Source organism: Rhinopithecus bieti, unplaced genomic scaffold, assembly GCF_001698545.2.
Source record: "Rhinopithecus bieti isolate Rb0 unplaced genomic scaffold, ASM169854v2 scaffold_66233, whole genome shotgun sequence".
NCBI classification, from domain to species: domain Eukaryota; kingdom Metazoa; phylum Chordata; class Mammalia; order Primates; family Cercopithecidae; genus Rhinopithecus; species Rhinopithecus bieti.
In genome coordinates, this window is record NW_016824978.1 from 136893 (window position 1) to 155753 (window position 18861).

The 18861-nt window shown below is 52.5% G+C and overlaps 2 protein-coding genes across 8 annotated transcripts in view; both read right to left on the reverse strand.

Annotated features, from left to right (window-relative positions):
- Positions 1-7035, reverse strand: part of KRABD5 (KRAB domain containing 5) — a 44140-nt gene extending 37105 nt beyond the window's left edge. Inside the window, exons 1-2 of one of the 4 annotated variants that reach the window (XM_017862756.1) lie at positions 6331-7033; positions 701-841 (exon numbers count right to left, since the gene is read on the reverse strand). Coding sequence is in view for 3 of the 4 variants with exons in the window: in XM_017862757.1 (XP_017718246.1) it covers positions 6318-6333 (16 nt within the window). In the remaining variant the exon portion in view is untranslated. Of the gene's footprint in view, positions 1-700; positions 842-6317 lie in introns of all 4 variants that reach the window. The other 3 variants (XM_017862757.1, XM_017862754.1, XM_017862755.1) reach the window with 3 other exon arrangements.
- Positions 7036-12061: 5026 nt separating this feature from the next.
- Positions 12062-18181, reverse strand: LOC108522519 (putative protein CLUHP3). Of its 4 annotated transcripts, XM_017862758.1 has the most exons (7): positions 17946-18181; positions 15327-15534; positions 14306-14489; positions 13179-13302; positions 12868-12979; positions 12304-12463; positions 12062-12153 (listed from the first exon to the last, which is right to left on the reverse strand). In XM_017862758.1, the coding sequence occupies exons 2-4, from the start codon at positions 15518-15520 to the stop codon at positions 13228-13230; spliced, it is 453 nt and encodes a 150-aa protein (XP_017718247.1). In that variant the 5' UTR covers positions 15521-15534; positions 17946-18181; the 3' UTR covers positions 12062-12153; positions 12304-12463; positions 12868-12979; positions 13179-13227. The 4 variants fall into 4 exon arrangements, 1 of the variants encoding a protein (XP_017718247.1); XR_001883507.1 differs by lacking the exon at positions 14306-14489 and having other exon boundaries at positions 13232-13347; positions 15323-15534; positions 17946-18166; XR_001883509.1 differs by lacking the exons at positions 12062-12153; positions 12304-12463; positions 14306-14489 and adding an exon at positions 12632-12744 and having other exon boundaries at positions 13232-13347; positions 15323-15534; positions 17946-18164.
- Between the last annotated feature and the right edge of the window lie 680 nt (positions 18182-18861).

Below are 18861 nucleotides of genomic sequence, written 5' to 3' on the forward strand. Positions count from 1 at the left end.
TTTCAACGAAGAAAAAAATTCAGGCCCCCATATTGTCCTTTGCTCCCATTTAACTGCTTTTGGGTTTGGGGAAATTGTGAGCACCAGCTCTGGAGAACCAGCAAGAGCAACCACTCAGAAGTCTGATCTCCAACAAACAGTTCTGCGAAGGTAGGTTCCAAGGTGGGGCCAGACCTGAACCAAGTTCAGAAGAGTGTGGATTTGGGCAGGGTTAGGGCAGACCAAGGCAAGGGGCACAGGGCAGGCCCTAAGCTTCCCATCTCTATGTTGCTGATGTAAGTCCTGTCTTTCCTAAGCCTGACCACAAGAACTTGACTCCCAGAGTTTTTCTGATTTTAAGTGTTTGTTTCATCCTTAACTATTTTGTAAATCCATTAATAAGCAATTTAGTCAAAACATGTAGGGCCTTCTGGGAAATTATATTAAAAACCAAATCAAGAGAAAATCAATAGAAATAATAACTCTTCTGTCCATAGGTGGCACTTTGGGTGGAGACATCAGAACTCACAATGTCAACATAAGGGCAGTGTCCCAAATCAAGCCCAAGTTCCCCATATACCTCCGTGCTTGCACAGGACCACATCATGCTGAATTTGGCCATTATCCACCTGCTCTAGACTGAAAGTTCCTGGATGGTAGGGACGATGGGTGCTACAAGTGTTGATCTAATGGCCATATGAAATGGAAGCAATTGGTTTACTTATCAGTATGAGTCTCCAGAACTCCTCTTTGTTCTTCGTCCACGCAGTAGAAAACTGGAGCAAATCCCATTTGGATAGCAAATAAACAGATTCCTTCTGAGAGTGGAGGAACAAATCCTGGATAATGCATTCCTTTCCCTCTGAGATGGAAAAAAATTAGACTCTGTTGTCAGCCTGACCTCAGTCTGCACAGGACATCACCAAATGTCTCAAGGTGCTGGTGAGGGAGTCCCTGGTGATCCTGTGCTCAGGCCCCAATAGTGATTTGGGCAGGAGAGACTCAGGCTGACTCTGTGGGGCCAGGATACAAAGTGGAACTGCCCCAGTGGAGCCACAGATTCTGGATCCAGGTGTAATATTACCTATACCTGATCAGCTAACTCTTGGGTACAGGAAAGAACAAAATTACCCTACTCCAGTAACACAGCTCACAGGTAGGTGTAGTTTTATTCATGGCTCTGGACAGTGGTGGCCCTGCCCTCCCTCTGCTAAGATGCTGCTTTACACTTACAGATTCTGCCACCGTATTCTGCTTAGACAAGAAGGCCCTCACAGAACTACCACAGCAACTACCAGCAGCTCACTGGATCAAGATCTGGAAAACTTGAAGGACCCCACACAAAAAGTAGGGCTTTACAAGGTCTACGTCAATCTCTCGTAATGCAGAAACTGTCCCCTGGATTTTCTATACATCCTCAGTCCAAAGTCTGGCCCTGTCTTGTGGATCCCAGGTGGAGACCAGCCTTTATGTGCAGACCCCAGACGGAATCAACCTGGCTCTGCATTCTTGGGTGTTGCTGTGAAGAGAGGAAAACTAGAGGACATAGCCCCTCAGGAAGGCTGCTCTCACACATCCTGGAGAACCCCAGGACCTGGGTTCAACTTTTAGGGCTGCAGATTTAGGTGTTGGAGGGGCAGGGAAGTGGCATGCACCCTCTGCACATTCATGGGCATTTGGGCAAGAGGATGAAGGGAATGTTGAGATTCTCAGGCCTACTCCATGCATGTGTGTGGGCCTGGTTGGTTTCCAGCCCCCATGGTCTCTGAATCAGTTTCAGGTCTGAAGATGCCAGGGGCATGACAGAGCTGGAATGGCTAACTGATGCCCTGTGAACTTACTTTTGTAGAAATCTGGCCAACTGTTCTAGAAGGGATTAAAGATTCCAAATAAGCAGAGAGACCATTCTGCCTGCAGATTTTCGGGGCAATGGGCACTTTGCTGCACAACTGTGGGTTGTTAGGGGAAGTCTTCGAGGGAATGTCGCCTCTAGAGTGAGGCCTGTGGCACCTTACATTTCTCAGTGTTTGGGAAATACAATTAAAAACAGAATCATCAGAAAAACAATGCACAATGGTAGAAAAGAAAGAAAACTGTTTTATGACACAATCACACCAAATGTGAAGGACATTACATGCAATCTGCTAAGAGACTGGAAAAACAGTCACTCATGACTCACCATTAGTCCTCAACAGAAGACCTGCCAGCACCATTTGTCAGATAGAGTGCATCCTAAATTCACCTGGGAACTGGGAGGTCATCTGTGTTTTTTAATCGGCCTTATTTTTCCTTAAATAAGGACAAATAAACTTCATGTCTTCGTGACAGGTAGATTTGCAACTTGGAGCCAGGGACCTGAAGGTAGATGCCTGCTCTCCTAGAGAAACTGTGAGATATGGCTCTATCTTCTTTGCTACCTATATTTCAAATCAATGATTCCCAGTTTCTAGAGAAAGAATGTCCCGAATCAAAAAGACTGACAGCCAGGCACAGTGGCTCACATCTGTAATCCCAGCACCTTGGGAGGCTGAGGCAGGCAGATCACCTGAAGTCAGGAGTTTGAGATCAGCCTGGACAACATGGTGAAACCCCATCTCTACTAAAAACACAAAAACTAGCCCTGCGTGGTGGCAGGCACCTATAATCCCAGCTACTTGGGAGGCTAGGCAGGAGAATCACTTGAACCCAAGAGGCAAAGGTTGCAGTGAGCCAAGATCGCACCACTGCACTCCAGCCTGGGCGACACAGCAAGACTCCAAAAAACAACAACAACAACAACAACAAAGATTGACAAGAGACAAAAGATCTGTTTAGCTGTTACAATGATTTAGATATACTTCCAAAAGGCAGAAAATATTTACATATAAAATTCTCTAAAGTAAATGATTCAAGAAAAGGAAGGAGAGAAACATGTCTTCCCTTATTTTCAAGAAGGGTTAAGTCATATATTTTTAATTTGTACTTGTTCTCACAACTGCGAGATCTAGGGCCACAATCTTGAATTCACGGACATCTGAATTCCAGCAGGCGCTGGATTCAGGAACCTGAGGATTGGGCTTGGACACACTGCGTGCACGTAAAAAAGGGGTTTGTGGGTCAGGCACGGTGGCTCACACTTGTAATCCCAGCACTTTGGGAGGCGGGTGGATCACTTGAGCCCAGGAGTTTGTGACAAGCCTGGGCAACATAGTGAGACTCTCCCTGTCTCTACAAAAATTACAAAAATTAGCCAGGTGTGGGGGGCACATACCTCTAGTCCCAGCGATTCTGGAGTCTGAGGTGGGAGGATCACCTGAACCCAGGGAAGCCAAGGTTGCATGATCATGCCACTGCACTCCAGCCTGGGCGACAGTGAGACCCTGTCAGGGTCTGTGGGGAAGTTAAAAGGCAGAAAGGAAGGTGCTACTAAGAACTCTCGAATAGGGGGCAGTGCAGAATTGCTGGAAGGACTGGTTTGTGCTACAGATACTGGCCCAGGCGGCGCTCTGACTTATTCCTGTGTGCATGCAGGCAGATGAGACTATGATTGCGTGTTCCACAAGCCTAGGCTGATGGAGGAACTGGGTTGCTGCTGCAGTTTCAGGGTCTGGGGACAAGGATGAGCCAGGAGTCCTCTAGGCACTTGTATGGGAATTTTGGCAGGAAACTCTGAGAGCAAAGGTGCTACGGGCACAATTCCTGAGGGTCAAGTCTTGTCCTGAAAGGGGCGTGGCCACGTCAGTGCCTAGTGGCTGTGTTCAGAGTGGGTGGGAATTATATGGTAGCAGCACAGTGGGGGCAGGGGTCTGTTCTCAGAACTTCTTCCCTATCTATCCTCAGTCGCCTCTCTCCCTGGGAGGAGATGTGCAATAACAGGACAATGTGTAGGGTGACACCCAGTGTAGGAGAATACAGCCTCCCTTCCTGGAGACAACCAGAGTCTCTCTCCAGCCCAGGTCCCTGTGCTATCTTTTTTCCAACAATAAATGTGTGGAGTTTGTTGAACACCAGCCAATTCTCCAACACCAACTGGTTGTCCAACAACTCAGTTCTGACACCACCCAGAGGCAGCACAGACCCCACAAGTTCAGACTTCAGTGCCACAACACTGCCCCCTCTACAGATGCCAGTCACAATTCCCCAGGGTCCATCTACACTTCTGAGCTATTGCCTGTAAGTTAGGGCCTCCCATAATACGCTACTCAAGTTCATTAATTTTATACAAGGACTCACAGAACTCAGCAAAGACTGTAATTGCACTGGCAGGTTTATTATAAAAGATACAACTCAGCCTAATGGAAGAGATGTGTAGGGCAAGAGAAAGGAGTGGGGAAAAGATGGGGTTGGTAGTTAACCCTGGGAAGCAGCTGTGATGAAAGAAATCCCCCTTTCTTTGTGTTCTGCAAGAGCAGCTTACTGCAAAGAATCCTCTTCCCGTTATGACTTAGATGATGCTCCCTGTTTTAGGTATCACAAAGCCACAGACTCTCCTATTTCATTTTTCCCCCAAAATAAGCAATTAAATAAAGAATTCTGTCTTTGGTGGTCAGAACAAAATATGTGTTAACCAAACTTGCTGAAGTTTCTCCCCTTCTCCAGGTCCCTGGGCTTTGTCCCACCCACAGCCTGAGCCAACGTTCAATCCCTCTTTATGCCCCTCCCAAGAACAGGCTGACTTCGGGGTGAAACATTCTCTGATCAGGGATCTGATTTTGCCCCAGAGTCGTGCCCTTCCCCTCCCACCTTTAATCATGTTTGCTCCTCCCTATGAAAGAAAGGCCTTTTCTGCTTCAACTGTGAGATCCACAAATATCTTACAGTTGGTGCTTTCCTCCTCTTGCAATACTCCTTTAGTATTAAGGAACTTCTTACCTATATCCAGATGTTTTATTTGACAAAGTCAAGAAACAGCTCCAGGACACTAACAATTCCACCCTCAGAAAGAGCTTCCCAGTCTCCCTTCCAGCCCAACCTCCACCACATCAGCCTATGAATTCCCTGCTTTCCAGAACTCTGCAGCTTCTCCCAGTACAAAGGGCTCCCTCCATGGCTGCTGTGAATCTCAGGGACACCTGAAGGGGGCGCTCCCCAAGAAGAACTAACTGGGCCTTGAATGACTTCCTTTTGTAGGCTCAAGTAAGACTGAGGTCTTCTATGCCTCGTCAGGGTTATTCCACAGGCCCGCTTCTCACTTCACAGGCTCTGTCTCTCAGGTCCATCAAGGTGGGGTGCCTTCTTCCCATCTCATCAGCTCTCCACAAGCATCCAGCGAGCTCAAAAACCTACCCCAGGATAGCAAACGTCAGACCTTCCTCCACTCTCCTGGCACTGCACGCCTTCTGGGGAGTGCTGCCAATCCTACTTCAACTGAAGGGACAGGGGCAGGTGCCCAGCCAGTCAGATGTTCAGTGACCTAACAGGTTTCAGGAAAACAGCAAAATCACTCAAACACCGTTTTTATAGAAAGGAAGGAAACGGTAAGGCACTTACACTTTATACTTCAACAGGTAAGGCCACAATACCTCTTTCAGGCAAGAAACATGTCATTTAATTATTTCCATAACAGCAGATAATTTAGTATATGTGAACACTTCTAGGAAGTGCCAAGATCTGTCTCATAAAATCTGGCATTAAACTCGCACATCCAGATAGCAGCAGAATATGGAACAGAGATATCCACTGTCACAAATCCTCCACTGCAAAAGAGAGGCCCTGACGTTTTAATGAATGTTTGTAATTGACCAATTAATCTAGCACACTTTCTGTGGAAATGTATTCGTTTTCTACAGCCATAGTGGAAGAGAGATTGTCCCTATTTCTTTTCCCCAGCAGCATTTCCAAGCTAAGCCCTGGGATTTTGAAATCGCCGCTTCAGAGGACCCTAAACCACAAACCACGGCAGCAGGCTTCCCATTTCACCAATCGCTGTTTGCCCAAATAAGCCCTTCCACACTTTAAGGGTGAGTCCCTTTAATTTGTAAGAGGAAAAAGGAGACTGGGACACCATGGGGCACAGTATCTTCCCACACACGAATCACACACCGACCCGGGGCTTCCCCTGAGACCCTCACGTTTTCACCGCACAATCTGGGGAGACGCGGGGCTGCAGCACGGAGCTGCCCAAAGACGGCTCCTGCCAGGGCCGAGGTCGCTCTGCGGCGTCGGGACCGGACGGGACGCGCGGGGTCCCGGCTGCCGACCCGGCCGCCATCTTACGGCAGAGGAAACCAAGGGCCGAGTTGCGCCCGCGGGGACTCGGGGCCCACACCCCGGAGCTGACCTTGAGGAGGCCCGGGTGTCCCCAAAGCGGGTTCCCGCCGCTTCCGACCGCCCCTCTCCCTCCTCTGGGGACCCCCGACCTGGCACATTCACCATTTCCCAGCTTCCGGGGGTCCTGGCGTCTTAGCTACGGATCTCCCAGTGCCTGCAGGTCACAGAGCAACAGAGGTTCCGTCTATTCTCACAACGCGAAGCCGTCTGGGCCTCCCAGGTGGAAGGACTCGGAACCCTGGTGAAGACACCCAGCTCTCACTGCAGTCAACAAAGGCCCCCGCCAAATCCCAGAAGTAGCCCCTGCTCTCCGGCTGCTTCCGATTGGACGAGTTCCACTCCAACGCTACTGATTGGGTAAAGCTCCAGGCCTCGCCCCCTCATTAGTTCTGTTTTTGAATGGGAGACAGGCTCATTGAGGTGGGGCCGCCTGCTGAGAGTATCACAGCTAATTTAAGGGGTAAGCTGGGACTTGAAATGCACTTGCTTTCCCGTACCTGGTTTTGCTTGTATAAGGCATCTTATTATGTAATTAGGTTTAAAAGGAGGGCATTTGGACACCTTTAAAACAACTTTTTAACCGTTCTAATAACACAGGAAAGACTTTCATCCCATCCCTTAGCACCTCTCATCACACGGTACCCCACTGCTCAGGACATAACTGTGGGACTGCAGAGGGAACTGCTGGGGGTTTTGGGGAGCATGCAGGAGGCTTCAATGGCCAAGGTAATGGAGGCTTCCCTTGGGTGTCACTTAAAATCTCGGGGTCAGGGAAACTAATGGACATGAGGATTGTAAGTTTTTTTTTTGCTTCTCTGAATTTGCAAGGAATAAAGGACGATTCAAGGACGATTTCAAGCGTCCCAAAAGGGCATCAATTATACATGAGTGCCGAGGGCCTCCCTGCTCTGGATAAGGGATGGCCTGGCATCAGCCACCAGCTGCAGTGAGCCTGAGATAGTCCCACTGCAATGAGCTTAAGCTTCCCTCTTGTAGACAGGCCACCTCCACACACCAGCTTCTCACATCGCAGGCTCTATCCCTACGGTCCATCAAGGTGGGCTGCCTTCTCCCAATGTCATTAGCATCTCCACAAGCCACTAGTGAGCTTCTAAAAACCTACCACAGGATGGCAAATGTCAGACCCTCCTCCACTCTCCCAGCACTGCACACCTTCTGGGGAGTGCTGCAACCTCACTTCAAACTGGAAGGGACAGGAAGCAGGTGCCCAGATGCTAGTGACCTAACAGGTCCAGCATGCCCCAGGGCCCTGACCCCACAGCCTAGCACCCATCCCCCACCTGGCCTTTACCTCCAGTCTTTTTTCTCCCAATGACAGCAGATGTTCACCTGTGCCACAATCCCATGAGTCTAGTGAGTGGGCCAAGGCAAATCCCAAGCTGAATGCCTGTGACTCCCCACTCTACCTTCCACTCAGGTGACATTACAAGCATAACCTTGAATTTGACCTATTTATACAATATGCCTTCCTGGTAACCTGGCAGGACAATAGCCCTCCACATCCCAGAGGCTGGGGAAGCAGGTTTCCAAAACCTCACTTATTCCAATGTGAAATGAAGACAATGATGGTTTAAAAATGAGAAAAAGTTCCTGAGAAAAGTTCGTGGGGGTGCTTCACTTGCCAGCTCATGCCCACCTCCTCTGAAACAAGGTGTCTGGTGACCACCATATCCCATAAGCAGCTCTCTGCAAAGCCCACGTAGAGGTCACAGCCATAAAAGACAGGCTCCCTCAGGTCACAGGCAGCAATGTCCTCCCCCAGTTCCCAGGCCCTCCCACAGCAGGCACAGACAGGTGCAGAGAGGCAGCACCATGGCCCGTGGGGTCCCCTGCACCCTCAGAACTAGTCGCTGCGAAGGTGCTGTGTGTAAGCAGCGGGGCTCCACCAGAGAGGTGACACCCCTCCCTGTGTCCGTAACCTTTCCCCAGGATCCATGATTCAACCCTGGTTCCCCACGCTCCTTACCATCCCCACCCTTCCTGTGTCAGGCACTCGGGTTAAAATGGGAGAATGACATATTCCTGACTGTAGACCCCAAGATTATGTCATCTGGGGTACCAGGGAGTACGGGAGGCCAGTCAGAGCCTGTGGGCAGCACCTCCTGCTGGGCCTGAGGGCAGACAGGTCAGGGCTGGGCACAGGGACATCTGGGGGACCACTACTGACAAACCTATCCCTCTCAGCCTGGAGCTATGGCCAGGCCAATCATGACTAATAAAACACTGCAGCCTTCATCCTGCCACAAAACTAAAGTGCACCCCAATCCCCAGCCCTGCCACAAAGCTCTGGCTCCCCATCTTTTTTGGCTTAAAACTTAGACATTAAGGCAGGTTGGGCCTGGGAGTTGTGGCAGTAAAAGCAGCAGCCATAACATCAACCATGCAAATGAGCTGAGGAATCTCATCTGCATGTCATCCACTCAGAACTGCCTCAGGGCGATGTACAGGCTTGGAGGGAGAGATCAATACTCGTGGCCATGGACACACTCCACATCCCTGATGTAAGATGGGGAGGCTGAGGGGAATATGGGGAGCCTGAGGGGCCCCACAGCTGGGAACTGAGGACTGTACATGCCATTCACAGGTCTTCAATTAGGCCTTTGCATCATATATTCACTGAATCAGTGCAAAAGAATCTTTTAGGGGGGCATGTAGGCTGGGGTCCCAGAAGGATGGTAGGGGTGGAACATGGAAGAGGGGCTCACTTCCTCTAATCTGCAAGCATGCCCCCTTCTCCTGGAGTCTGCATCTCTAACATCAGGGTCGCTGACTATCTCTCTCTCTCTCTTGATCCCTGCAAGCTCGAGGAAAAAGGATCCTTGGCAGCCACAGGGCTGGGAGCTCAGTTCCTCTGGCCCCGCTGGCTCAGACTCAGTGGCCATAGGGTCCCCAGCCCTAGCTCTGTTTTTTTGTTTTTGTTTTTTTGAGGCAGGGTCTCACTCTATCACCCAGGCTGGAGTGCAGTGGCACAATCATGGCTCACTGCAGCCTGGACCTCTCAGGCTCAAACGATCCCCCACCTCAGCCTACTGAGTAGCTGGGACTACAGGTCGCGCCACCACACCAGGCTAATTTTGCTTTTGTAAATGGGGTTTCGTCATGTTTCCTAGGCTGGTCTCCAACTCTTGAGCTCAAGTGATCCACCTACTTGACCTCCCAGAATGCCCTATCCCTGTTTTCTGGACTCCTACAGCTAGTGGCGCTGCACCACCTCTGCTTTCAGATTCTCCTAGTCTTCTGGGGAGTAGAAGGTGGGAGAGGAGGTAGGTGTCAGACTGGGCCAGGGCCCCAGACCCCTCTAGGCTGGTTAAACTCCCACTTGGGACAGATCAGGCTCCGTGACATATTCAGTGAGACACGTGGAACAAGTACTTCCCTTCCAAAAGCAAAAGATCCCTAATTGCTGACAGTCAGGATTCCATGCACTTGATTCGGCCTGGGGCCTGGCTGCCTCTCACCCTCACACCTGGTTCCAGTCGCTGTACTCTGTGGCCTCCCTGCCACCAGATTAGGTGTAGACAATGGGCATGGGACAGGGTTGCTGACACCCCTGGCTGACCAAACCCCTTTCCCACACTGAGGGGAGAAAAGGCAGGAGGTTAAGGGCTCCCGAAGGCAGCACTGCTTGTGACAGCACCGCAGGACTCCTTAGGGCCTGCTCCTAAGGCACACTTTGCACTGTGTGCAGAGGCAGCCGGGGAAGGAGTAAAGCCACTCCTTAGGAACTGAAATGCGAGATCACCAAGATACATTGTTAAATGAAGTAAACAATAATAACCTTCATCTATGGCATGCCACAATTCCAAAGAAAAAAAAGAAGGGGAAAAGATCACATGGAGTATTTCTGGAAGGATTCACAAAGAACTTCTCATCACTGGCTATACTTTCCAATTTTGAGCAATGTCAACCTATTACATATCTTAAAAAACTAAAGGCCAACTTCTAAGTAGGGAGGCAGGAAGGGCCTCAACTGAGAAGAATGAAGAGGACATCACTGATGACCTGGAGCTGCTCCAAGACGCTGGCCATGCTGGGGCTGTGAACTGAGGGGCCATGGGGGGGATGAGCTGTGAGTGAGGTTCATCCTACCCAGGCCGGGTGGGGCCCAGCTCCACCCAGGGATATACCTGGAGGGGCAGGATGCTGGCGCTGCAGCCCACCGGTATCTCCCATTCACGGTGCGCTGCTGGGCCACAGCCTGCTGGGCTGGGCACTTGAGGTTCTCGGAGCTTTGCTTCTTGTGGTTCTCACCCAAAACAGGGGAGAGAGCAGAGGCAGGAAACGATCAGCCGCCCACAACCTAAAGGCGCATCTCAACCCGCCGGCCCTGCCACAGCCCACCTGGGCCTTATAGATGGCATCAGATTCCTTCTTCTGCTGCGAGCCCAACCAGAACTCAGCTTTGCTCTCACAAACCCAAGCAACAAGGTGGTGGCTGCCAGATCTCCCCAAACAGGAAGAAGACAGCCAGAGTATGGAGGTGGAGGAGAAGGGGTCCACATTCGGAGCAGGACTCTCAACAGAGACAGGAATGCCACTGGCTTCTGGAAAAGAGTTACTTGTGGTGTGGGAAATTTAACATGGCCAACTCCTAAGCACTAAAAACCAGCAGCACTAACACTCAGGGACTGCAACCTTCACAACCCACCCAGCAACTTCCAAACCCTCCTTAGGAGAATGGCACAGCTCAGTTGGGTCACTGGTTTCACTGCTCACTAACTTACAACCAACACAAAGCTCCAGATTCTGCATCTGGGAGCCTGATGGCAGGTGGGTGGGGGATGGGAAAGGGGCTCTAGTGAGTGTGGCCAGAACGAGCTCTTCTTCACTGTCCAGAGCTTCTCTCTTCAACCATCCAGCCCCAGAACAACCCGGGCTGCCCATGCCCGCAGCAGGGTGCAGCTGGCTGCAGCCCCAGCCTCAAAGCGCTGCTCCTCAACTGTGCTCCACGAAGGCGTCCACCAGCTCCTGGCACAGGCAACAGAACCTATGCCTATGGGTGCAGGGGAAGCTGGCATGGGAGCACTCCTCTGGCAGCTCCTTGTGGGGCACAGGTAGGAAGCTGAGGTCGGCGCAGTGGGCTCAGCAGGTAGAGAACATAGCGGCACCTTTCGTTGCCAGTGACGCCCTTGCCCTCAACCGAGAAGAGCTCCGCCTCCTCGTCACAGTGGTTGAACGTGCAGTGGCGCAGGGTCTTCAGCAGTCAACTCGTGCTCCAGCAGATCCAGGCAACACGGGGGCCACACCATTGTCTTGCAAAGTCAGTGGAGCCACAGATGACACTCTGCTCCTGGTCCCACTCCAGAATGCCAGGGATGAGGACTGGAACCTGACCCAGTAGCCGCGGTCATCCACCTCTGCCGTGTCCAGTGTGTACAGACCCTCCATGTCCACTGCATTGTGCGAGTGCTAACCGTTCAGGTCATTGGTGAATGCTATGGAGGCTGCCACGTCCCCCGCAAAGTCCTTGTAGTGGCCACTAACAACAAAGCCCAGGCTGAAGATGACACCGCTCCACGTGAACATCTGCAGCTTGGTCTCACTGGGGCTGATGACCATGACGATGCCTCCCTGAATGACGCCCCATGTGGCTGCCACTCTGAAGTTGCTGTGTACCTGGGAGGGACCAAGGCTGGGAGGGCGATAGGCCACGCCCACAAAAGCCTCAGGCTACATCCACCTGGCCCAGTTCACCAACATGGGGGAGGCCAGTTTCCCTCACGTCCCTACTGTACACAAGAAACATTCCAGCAGGAGACAGGTGGGCCTGAGGCTGTGAGGCTCTCACTCACCCACCAGGGGCTTCGGAACCTTGAACATGGCTTTTTCTTGAAGCAGCTGCTCAGGTTGGTTCTTGTTGGGCAGGTCCCTCATCATCTGCAGCTCCTCGTTCCAGTACTGAGGCTGCAGAGGGACCAGGGAGGGAGACATGGGCTCAGCCTGTACACTGAAACCTGCCCTGGGAAGTCCCTTCTCCTCTCTCCCCAGAGGCAGCCCCAGACTTCCCAATGAACAGACCCGTGGGGAGCCTCAGGGAAGTGCACAGAACCCCACCTGGCACCCAGGAAGGAAGGCGGTTCCCAGTGAGGACCGGGACAGGTCACAGGCCCCTGTGCAGGAATGTGCTCCTCACAGCCCAGCCCCGAGGTGCAGGCGCCTCTCCACACATGCAGTCCACAGTGTACTCCGTCACAGGGGCCATCCAGCTGCACACCTGGAATGAGGTGGCCCCTTCTCGAATGGGCAGTACTGGACCCCATGGGAGGCAGGGGAAAGGCAGATGGGGCCGCCCACCAATCTCAGGGCCCTGCCACAGGCTCCTTCTTCATTGAGGCCCTCACCTGCTCCAGGTTTTCCTGGACCTGAGATGCTGCCCTGAAAAGCGAGTCAGAAGCACATGGGCGCCGCTTCCAGGGCCACTCTCACCAGAGCTGGCTCACAGCTCCCTAGAGGGAGACCTGGAGTCTCTTGCAGTTCCCAGGGGGCAGGGGCCAGCTGCTGAAGGCAAGCACTTTCAGGGGTCGCAGGAATGGCCAAGCATGAATGGGCCAGGCCTCCTGGTGTGTGGCCCTCCACCCACCCAGGGACCCTCTTCCTTGCTCCTCCCTGGAGTCCTACCTTTTAGTTACCGTTCTGGGGCTACAGTGGCTGTTCCAGGTTTCCGAGTAGGATATGCTTGGGTGGTGTGCAGTCGGTGGGGTCCATCTCCAAGCCTTTCTGCTCCTGCTGCCTGTGAGACCCGAGGCTGGTGGTCAGCACACGAGCACCTAGGGCCAGCTGCCTCTAAATGTGGCCCTGGTCTGGGTTCCTCAGGCCCAGGCTCCTCCAGGTGGAAAGGCCTGGCCTTGAGCCCCCTTCGTCAGCCTCTGACCTCCTTGCTCCCTGCCCATCTGCCCCCTGCCCAATCTCTGGCCCCAATGCCTCCGCACCTCCCAGGCCACTGTCAGTGAAGACGCTCAGGAAGGACAAGGAGCTGCATCACCTGGGTCCAGGCTCCTGAGCAGTCTCAGATGTGGCACTCGTCACCTCGGGCCTCGTGCACTGTGCAGGGCTCTGTCAGGAACAGGAGACGGGCAGGTGCTCCCAAGGCCCTGCATCCTGGAACAACCCACTCAGCTCAGAAAACAGTTGGCAAGAAAGCTTCATGGATGATTTTAATTTTCAACTTTAGGCTTCCATTTTCAAATTCCGCTATGGACACATAAGCTATATTTTGGTTTCAATACACACGTGTTCGCACGCATGTACCTACACACACACACAAACACACACACACACCCTGGCTGGCTGAGGGCAAGAATCCTTGCTTGCAAAGAACCTCCTGCCAGTTGCTTCTGAAGCACACACAGGCCTTGGGGAGCCCACAAAGCCTCCTGCATTTTGTGCGCTAGTGTGTCGGGTGGGCAGGGCCTTCGGCGCTGCGGGGTCTCTGCAGCCTCGCCCAGCTCTCCTGGGGCAGCCTTCACGCAGGGGTGGCCTGAGAACTTTCTAGGGCTGCCAAATTCAACACCCCCATTGAGTTTCATGGGATTTTAATGGTCATTGTTTTGGGGGAGGGGAGAGGTTGTGATGAACTGTGGGCCCCCTTGAGCTAAAGACCTTTTCCACAAATACTCTTAACAAGTAGTCAGGCCCCGGGAACCCGAGTGCTTCACCCAGGGAACTTGAGTCTACAGAAGCTTTTATTTGGCAACCAAGCCAGGCTCACCACACCAGCCGATGGTGCTGCTTGGAGCCGACTTCCCCACTCAAGGACTGTAAAACTTTTTCGTTTCTTTAGGAGACTAAGCGCTCATCTTTTCAAAATTTAATCGGGCTGATTCCAAGCCCTAGCTTCATACTGCCTGACTTTCTTTTCAGAATTTCAACTGTTTTTTCACCCCAGGCCATGAAGTTAGAGAGTGCAGGTATGATGCCCTGAAAAGCAGACCTGTGCTCCAGTCCCACCTCCACATGCTCGTCTGTGACATAGAGGCCCCAGCTGGTGCAGTGAAGTGTTGCCTGGCCCTGCTCACAGGGGCCCTCCCTGGGCAGGCAGCCCAACTTCCGGGCCAACCTTCCACCACGTGGAGCACCAAGCCCGCCTGCAGCCCTGCCGTGCTGCGCAGCTCTGAGAGGTGGTCCAGTGTGCTGCCACCCGGGTGCAGTGAGAAGTGATGCGGGGACATGGGTATTCATGGTCCATGAACACCTGGTGGATCTCCAGCACCATCTCCTGCGGGGACAGCCAGGGAGAAGGCCTGGACCACCCTGGTGAGAGGCCACATGGTAGGGAGCAGGGACATACCCCTTTCCCCAGCCCCAAACACCTGGGTCCTGAGAATAAATGTCTCAAATACTCAGTTTCCCACTTTTGAGCTTTTACATTCCAGGCCATCCATATACAGCCTGCCCATTGACACCTGTGTGCCCAAGTGCAGGGCAGAGCCTGGTCCCACTGACTCTTCCTGCAGCCTAAGAGCAACCCTCGAGCAGAGGCGAGGGAGTTGGAAGAAAGCGGGGAGGGAGAACGACAGGCTTGCTCTTGCCCTTGCCTAGTGCCAAGGGCTGAGCGCCCCAGGGCAAATGGCCTTTTCCTTCCTGAAGGGGTGTTCCAGGGCCCAAGCCTGTGAGCAGAGAGGACATGAGAGGGCCTTGCCCGGCTCCCCACCAAGTTACCAGCCTGCAAGTCCTCCAGGTTTGCTCTGTCCTTGGAGAACACCCAATACCACCCCCCAGGCCCCGGTGACAGATGGTAAAGTCATGGCCCAGAGAGAGGTGACTTGCCTGAGGGCACAGAGCAAGAGACTGGGGCACCCTGGACCTGACATTACCCACCCGCTCCCACTCTTCTCCCTGAACAGGGCTGGTAGGCCCAGCTGGTAGCTGTCCTTTAGCCATAAGGCAGTAACTGAACCCGTACTCCATTCCCAAGTCCACCATGTTAGCAGAGTGACCCCAGGCAGGGCCCAGGGCCCTCCATTTCCTGCCTACAGCACAGGGCCAGGAGAAGCCAGGGCAAGGTTGGGTTTTCCAGCCTCATCCTCCCCAGCAGGCTCAAGCCGTGGCCCCCAGCTCTCCTCCTCCATGGTACCTGCAGGGAGAAGGGTTCGATCTCGGGGCCAGGATCTCCACAGAAAAGCCCAAATCCTGAATAGTGACTTCTATTCAGTGGTGTCATCTCCTGGCTTGGCCTCATCCAGCCCATGTTCCCGGGATGGCTCAGCCTCCTTCTTCCTCCTTCAGGCTCCTCCTTCTTCAGGCTTTCCAGGCAGTTCCCATTCAAGAACATGAGTGATGGTGGCTCTGGGGGTGACAAGAAACGCACGGAGTCAGATGGGCATTGCTGGTGAGGAAGAACTGTCCACCTCACCCCACCTGGGTAGGCACAAGTCGTATGGAACTGTGTCCACGTGCCCTCCCGAGCCTCGGCTCCACAGTCCCAGCTCACCCTCAGCGCACCTGCAGGCTGCTGCCTTCTCCCTTTCACATCCTGTGCCTCCCTCCTCGACTGCTCCTGGGCCAACCACAGTTTGGCTTCCACCTGACCTCACGTCCAAACCACTTGCCCCACATCACCAAGGTCACCCTCAGGGCCAAGCCCCAGGGGCTTCTCCAGCCCAGGTACATCCATCCACGCAGCAGCACCCAGACCACTGCTCATTTCCTCTCCTCCTCCCTGACCAATGCCACACCCTCGTCCCTCCCTCTCCAGCTCCATCCTCTTCCTCCAGTCCTGAGCTGGGAGTGTTGGACCCCCGAGCCTCTCCTCATTCTCACTTCACCCTCTCCCATGACTTCAAAGGTGCTCCCATTTCCCAGCTCTCATAGCCAATCCTGGCCTTGATCAGGCCTTTCAGACCAAGGAGACAGCTGTCTCCCGAGCATTAACATGTGGCTCTCCCTTCAGTATCATGGAAGGCCCATCCTGCAGGGATGAAATTCATCTTCCTCCACAAACTGATCTCTGCTCTGCGAAGGCCCCCCACCACTTATCTAGTCACCCAACCTCAATCTCCCTTCTCCTATTTCAAGAATGCCACCTGGAACCCTTCTAAGAAGCATACTGCTCACAAAACCAAGCTGCTTTTTTTTTTTTTAGATGGAGTCTTGCTCTGTCACCTAGGCTGGAGTGTAGTGGTGCAATCTCGGCTCACTGAAGCCTCCGCCTCCTGGGTTCAAGAGATTCTCCTGTCTCAGCCTCCCAAGTAGCTGGGATAGGTGCGCGCCACCATGCCCAGCTAATTTTTGTATTTTTAGTAGAGACGGGGTCATGTTGGCCAGGCTGGTCCTGAGCTCAGGTGATCCGCCTGCCTAGGCCTCCCAAAGTGCTGGGATCACAGGCATGAGGCACCACACCCAGCTAAAATATAGCTTCTTAAGCCAGTTCTCTCAGGCACCAGCCTAATGGCAACCCCAGCTCCTGCCAGCTCCTCCACTGAGGTCTACATTCCCCAAACTACAGAAGCCTGAGAATACCTGAAACCTGCCCTCCCACCTCTGTGCTTTTCCATGCTGCCCCTGACATCTCAGTCTGTCCGGCAAATGCTGACTCATCCTTCAAGGCCTTGGTGAAAGTGTCTACAGGTAGACTATTGCTGCCCACCTGCTGACCATTCTCCTTCCCAGAGATCAGTGAATGAAGGATGTGGAGCCCCAGGAGGAGGGAACTACATCTTCTGATCTGTCCGTAGCCTTGACCTCCAAAGTTTAGATGTGGATGGAGTAGAATAAAGGCAAACTTCTTTTTTTGCAATTTGACCTTGACCCTAATGGTCAGGCTGCATCTGCTTGAAATCTACAATAAAGAGCAAATGGTTGATAACGTTGTGAATTGCAGAGGGGAAGCTGACAGTTGAGAATCAGGGGAAGGAAGTGAAAATTTAGAATTTTACTGCAAGCCTTAGAAGAATTAGGTTGGGGGAACACGGTGGTGGATTTGAGACCCTGCTTGCCATACATTTGGAAAATGCAGGGAAAATCAGTCCCCCTGTGGAGTGTTAAAATAATTAAATGGGAGGCAATTGACTGAAGTGGATTTAGGGCCCTGGGTTTCTACCTAAGCAAACCAAAACGTAACTCATGCATTTCTTAGAAATAATTTAAAGGAAAACAAAACAGTCTTAACCAACCACAAACCACTGATTAACCTTTGATTACATAATCAGGGAATTTCCGCCTGGACAGTTCAAATAAGGGGACTACATAACTGTAGCCAATCAATTACTGAATTGGCTTTGCTTCCTCATGCACCTTATAAAACCCTTTCCTTCAAGCTCCTCTGGTGGACCCCAAACCACAATCCATGGTTGTGGCTTCCTGATTCACGAGTCGTTATTTGCTCAAATAAAATATTTAACGTGTTAACCAAACCTCAGTTTAATTTTTAACAAAAGAAAGGACTACGGACCCCACGGACCACAGCTCCTCCCACGCCCGAGCCCTGAGCCGGGGTTCTCCCGTAAGGCCCCTCCCGTCATCACCACACAACGCCGGGAGACACGCGGCTGCCCGCGCGGAACTGCCCAGAGAGGGCTCAGGGCAGGGCCAAGGTCGCCGCGCAGGGACGGGACGAGACGAGACGCTCGGGGTTCCAGCTGCCGGCCGAGCTGCACCGTGCGACCGAGGAGACTCCGGGCCCCGACTCCGGAGCCGCCAGGGGGAGGCCCGGGTTCCAGCGGACCCCTGCCACGTCTCGGGAAGCTAGGCAGACTCACCATCTCGCGGCTTCAGGAGCGTCCCGGTATCCTCTCTAGGGACCTTCCAGTACCTGCAGGTCACAGGGCAAAGGAGGCTGCAGAATGAAGGAGAAAGAGCAGAAACACAGATCAAGCAGGGAAGCGCTTCTGGGAGAGGAAAAAGCCAGCCCAGAACTCAAGAAGTGAGCCCCGCCTTTTCGGCTGCGCCCCTGATTGGACAGGCTCGACAACGGCGCCGCTGATTGGATAGGGCTCCAGGTCCCGCCCTCTTGCCCCCTGAGTGACAGGAGATGCGACCATAGGTGCGGCTGAATGAGGCTTGAATGAATGATTGTCTGCAGCCCTTTTCAGGCAGGGCTGACTCCCTGTTACCTGGGGCTGCCCCAGACGTTGGCATTTAACTTTGCTCATAAGGTTATATCAATTTATGAGTAATATACGTAATATGTAAAATTGAAGATTATATAATAACGATTCTTTTAAAATTTCAGATTTCATAACCTTCATGGCCTCTGGTCCCTTGAGGAGGCAGCATGAGATTTGAAAATGGAGGGAGTCCTCTAAGTCAGAAATGTCCAATAGGAATAAAATTGAGCCGCATGTGTCATTTACAGTAGTCTAGTGGCATCATGAAAGGAAAACAGGTGAAATTGATAATACCTTAACCTGATATATCCAAAATATTATCACTTATATATGTGAGCAATATGAAATTATTAATGAAGACCACCAGAAAATGTTTCTTAAATTTGGGGTAGTAAATCTTGTAAAGTCACTCTGTATTTAAACTTCTAGCACATCTCAGTTCCAACCAGCCCCATGCAAAGAGCTCAGCAGGCCCACGTGGGCAGTGGCTTCAGCATTGAAGAGCAGCTCTGAGGGCACTTGCGCGTCTAACCTCAGGGAAGTCGAGGGCCTGGACCCCCTTTCCTGC

Bases quoted from the DNA above. Each gene is read 5' to 3' on its own strand.
- LOC108522519 (XM_017862758.1), bottom strand. From the start codon at position 15,520: ATGTTCTTGAATGGGAACTGCCTGGAAAGCCTGAAGAAGGAGGAGCCT. The intron at 14,490-15,326 runs GCAGGTACCATG...AGGGTGGTCCAG, and splicing joins GAGATCGAACCCTTCTCCCT to GCCTTCTCCCTGGCTGTCCC. The intron at 13,303-14,305 runs GTTGGCCCGGAA...TGTTCCTGACAG, and splicing joins GGTGCTCCACGTGGTGGAAG to AGCCCTGCACAGTGCACGAG.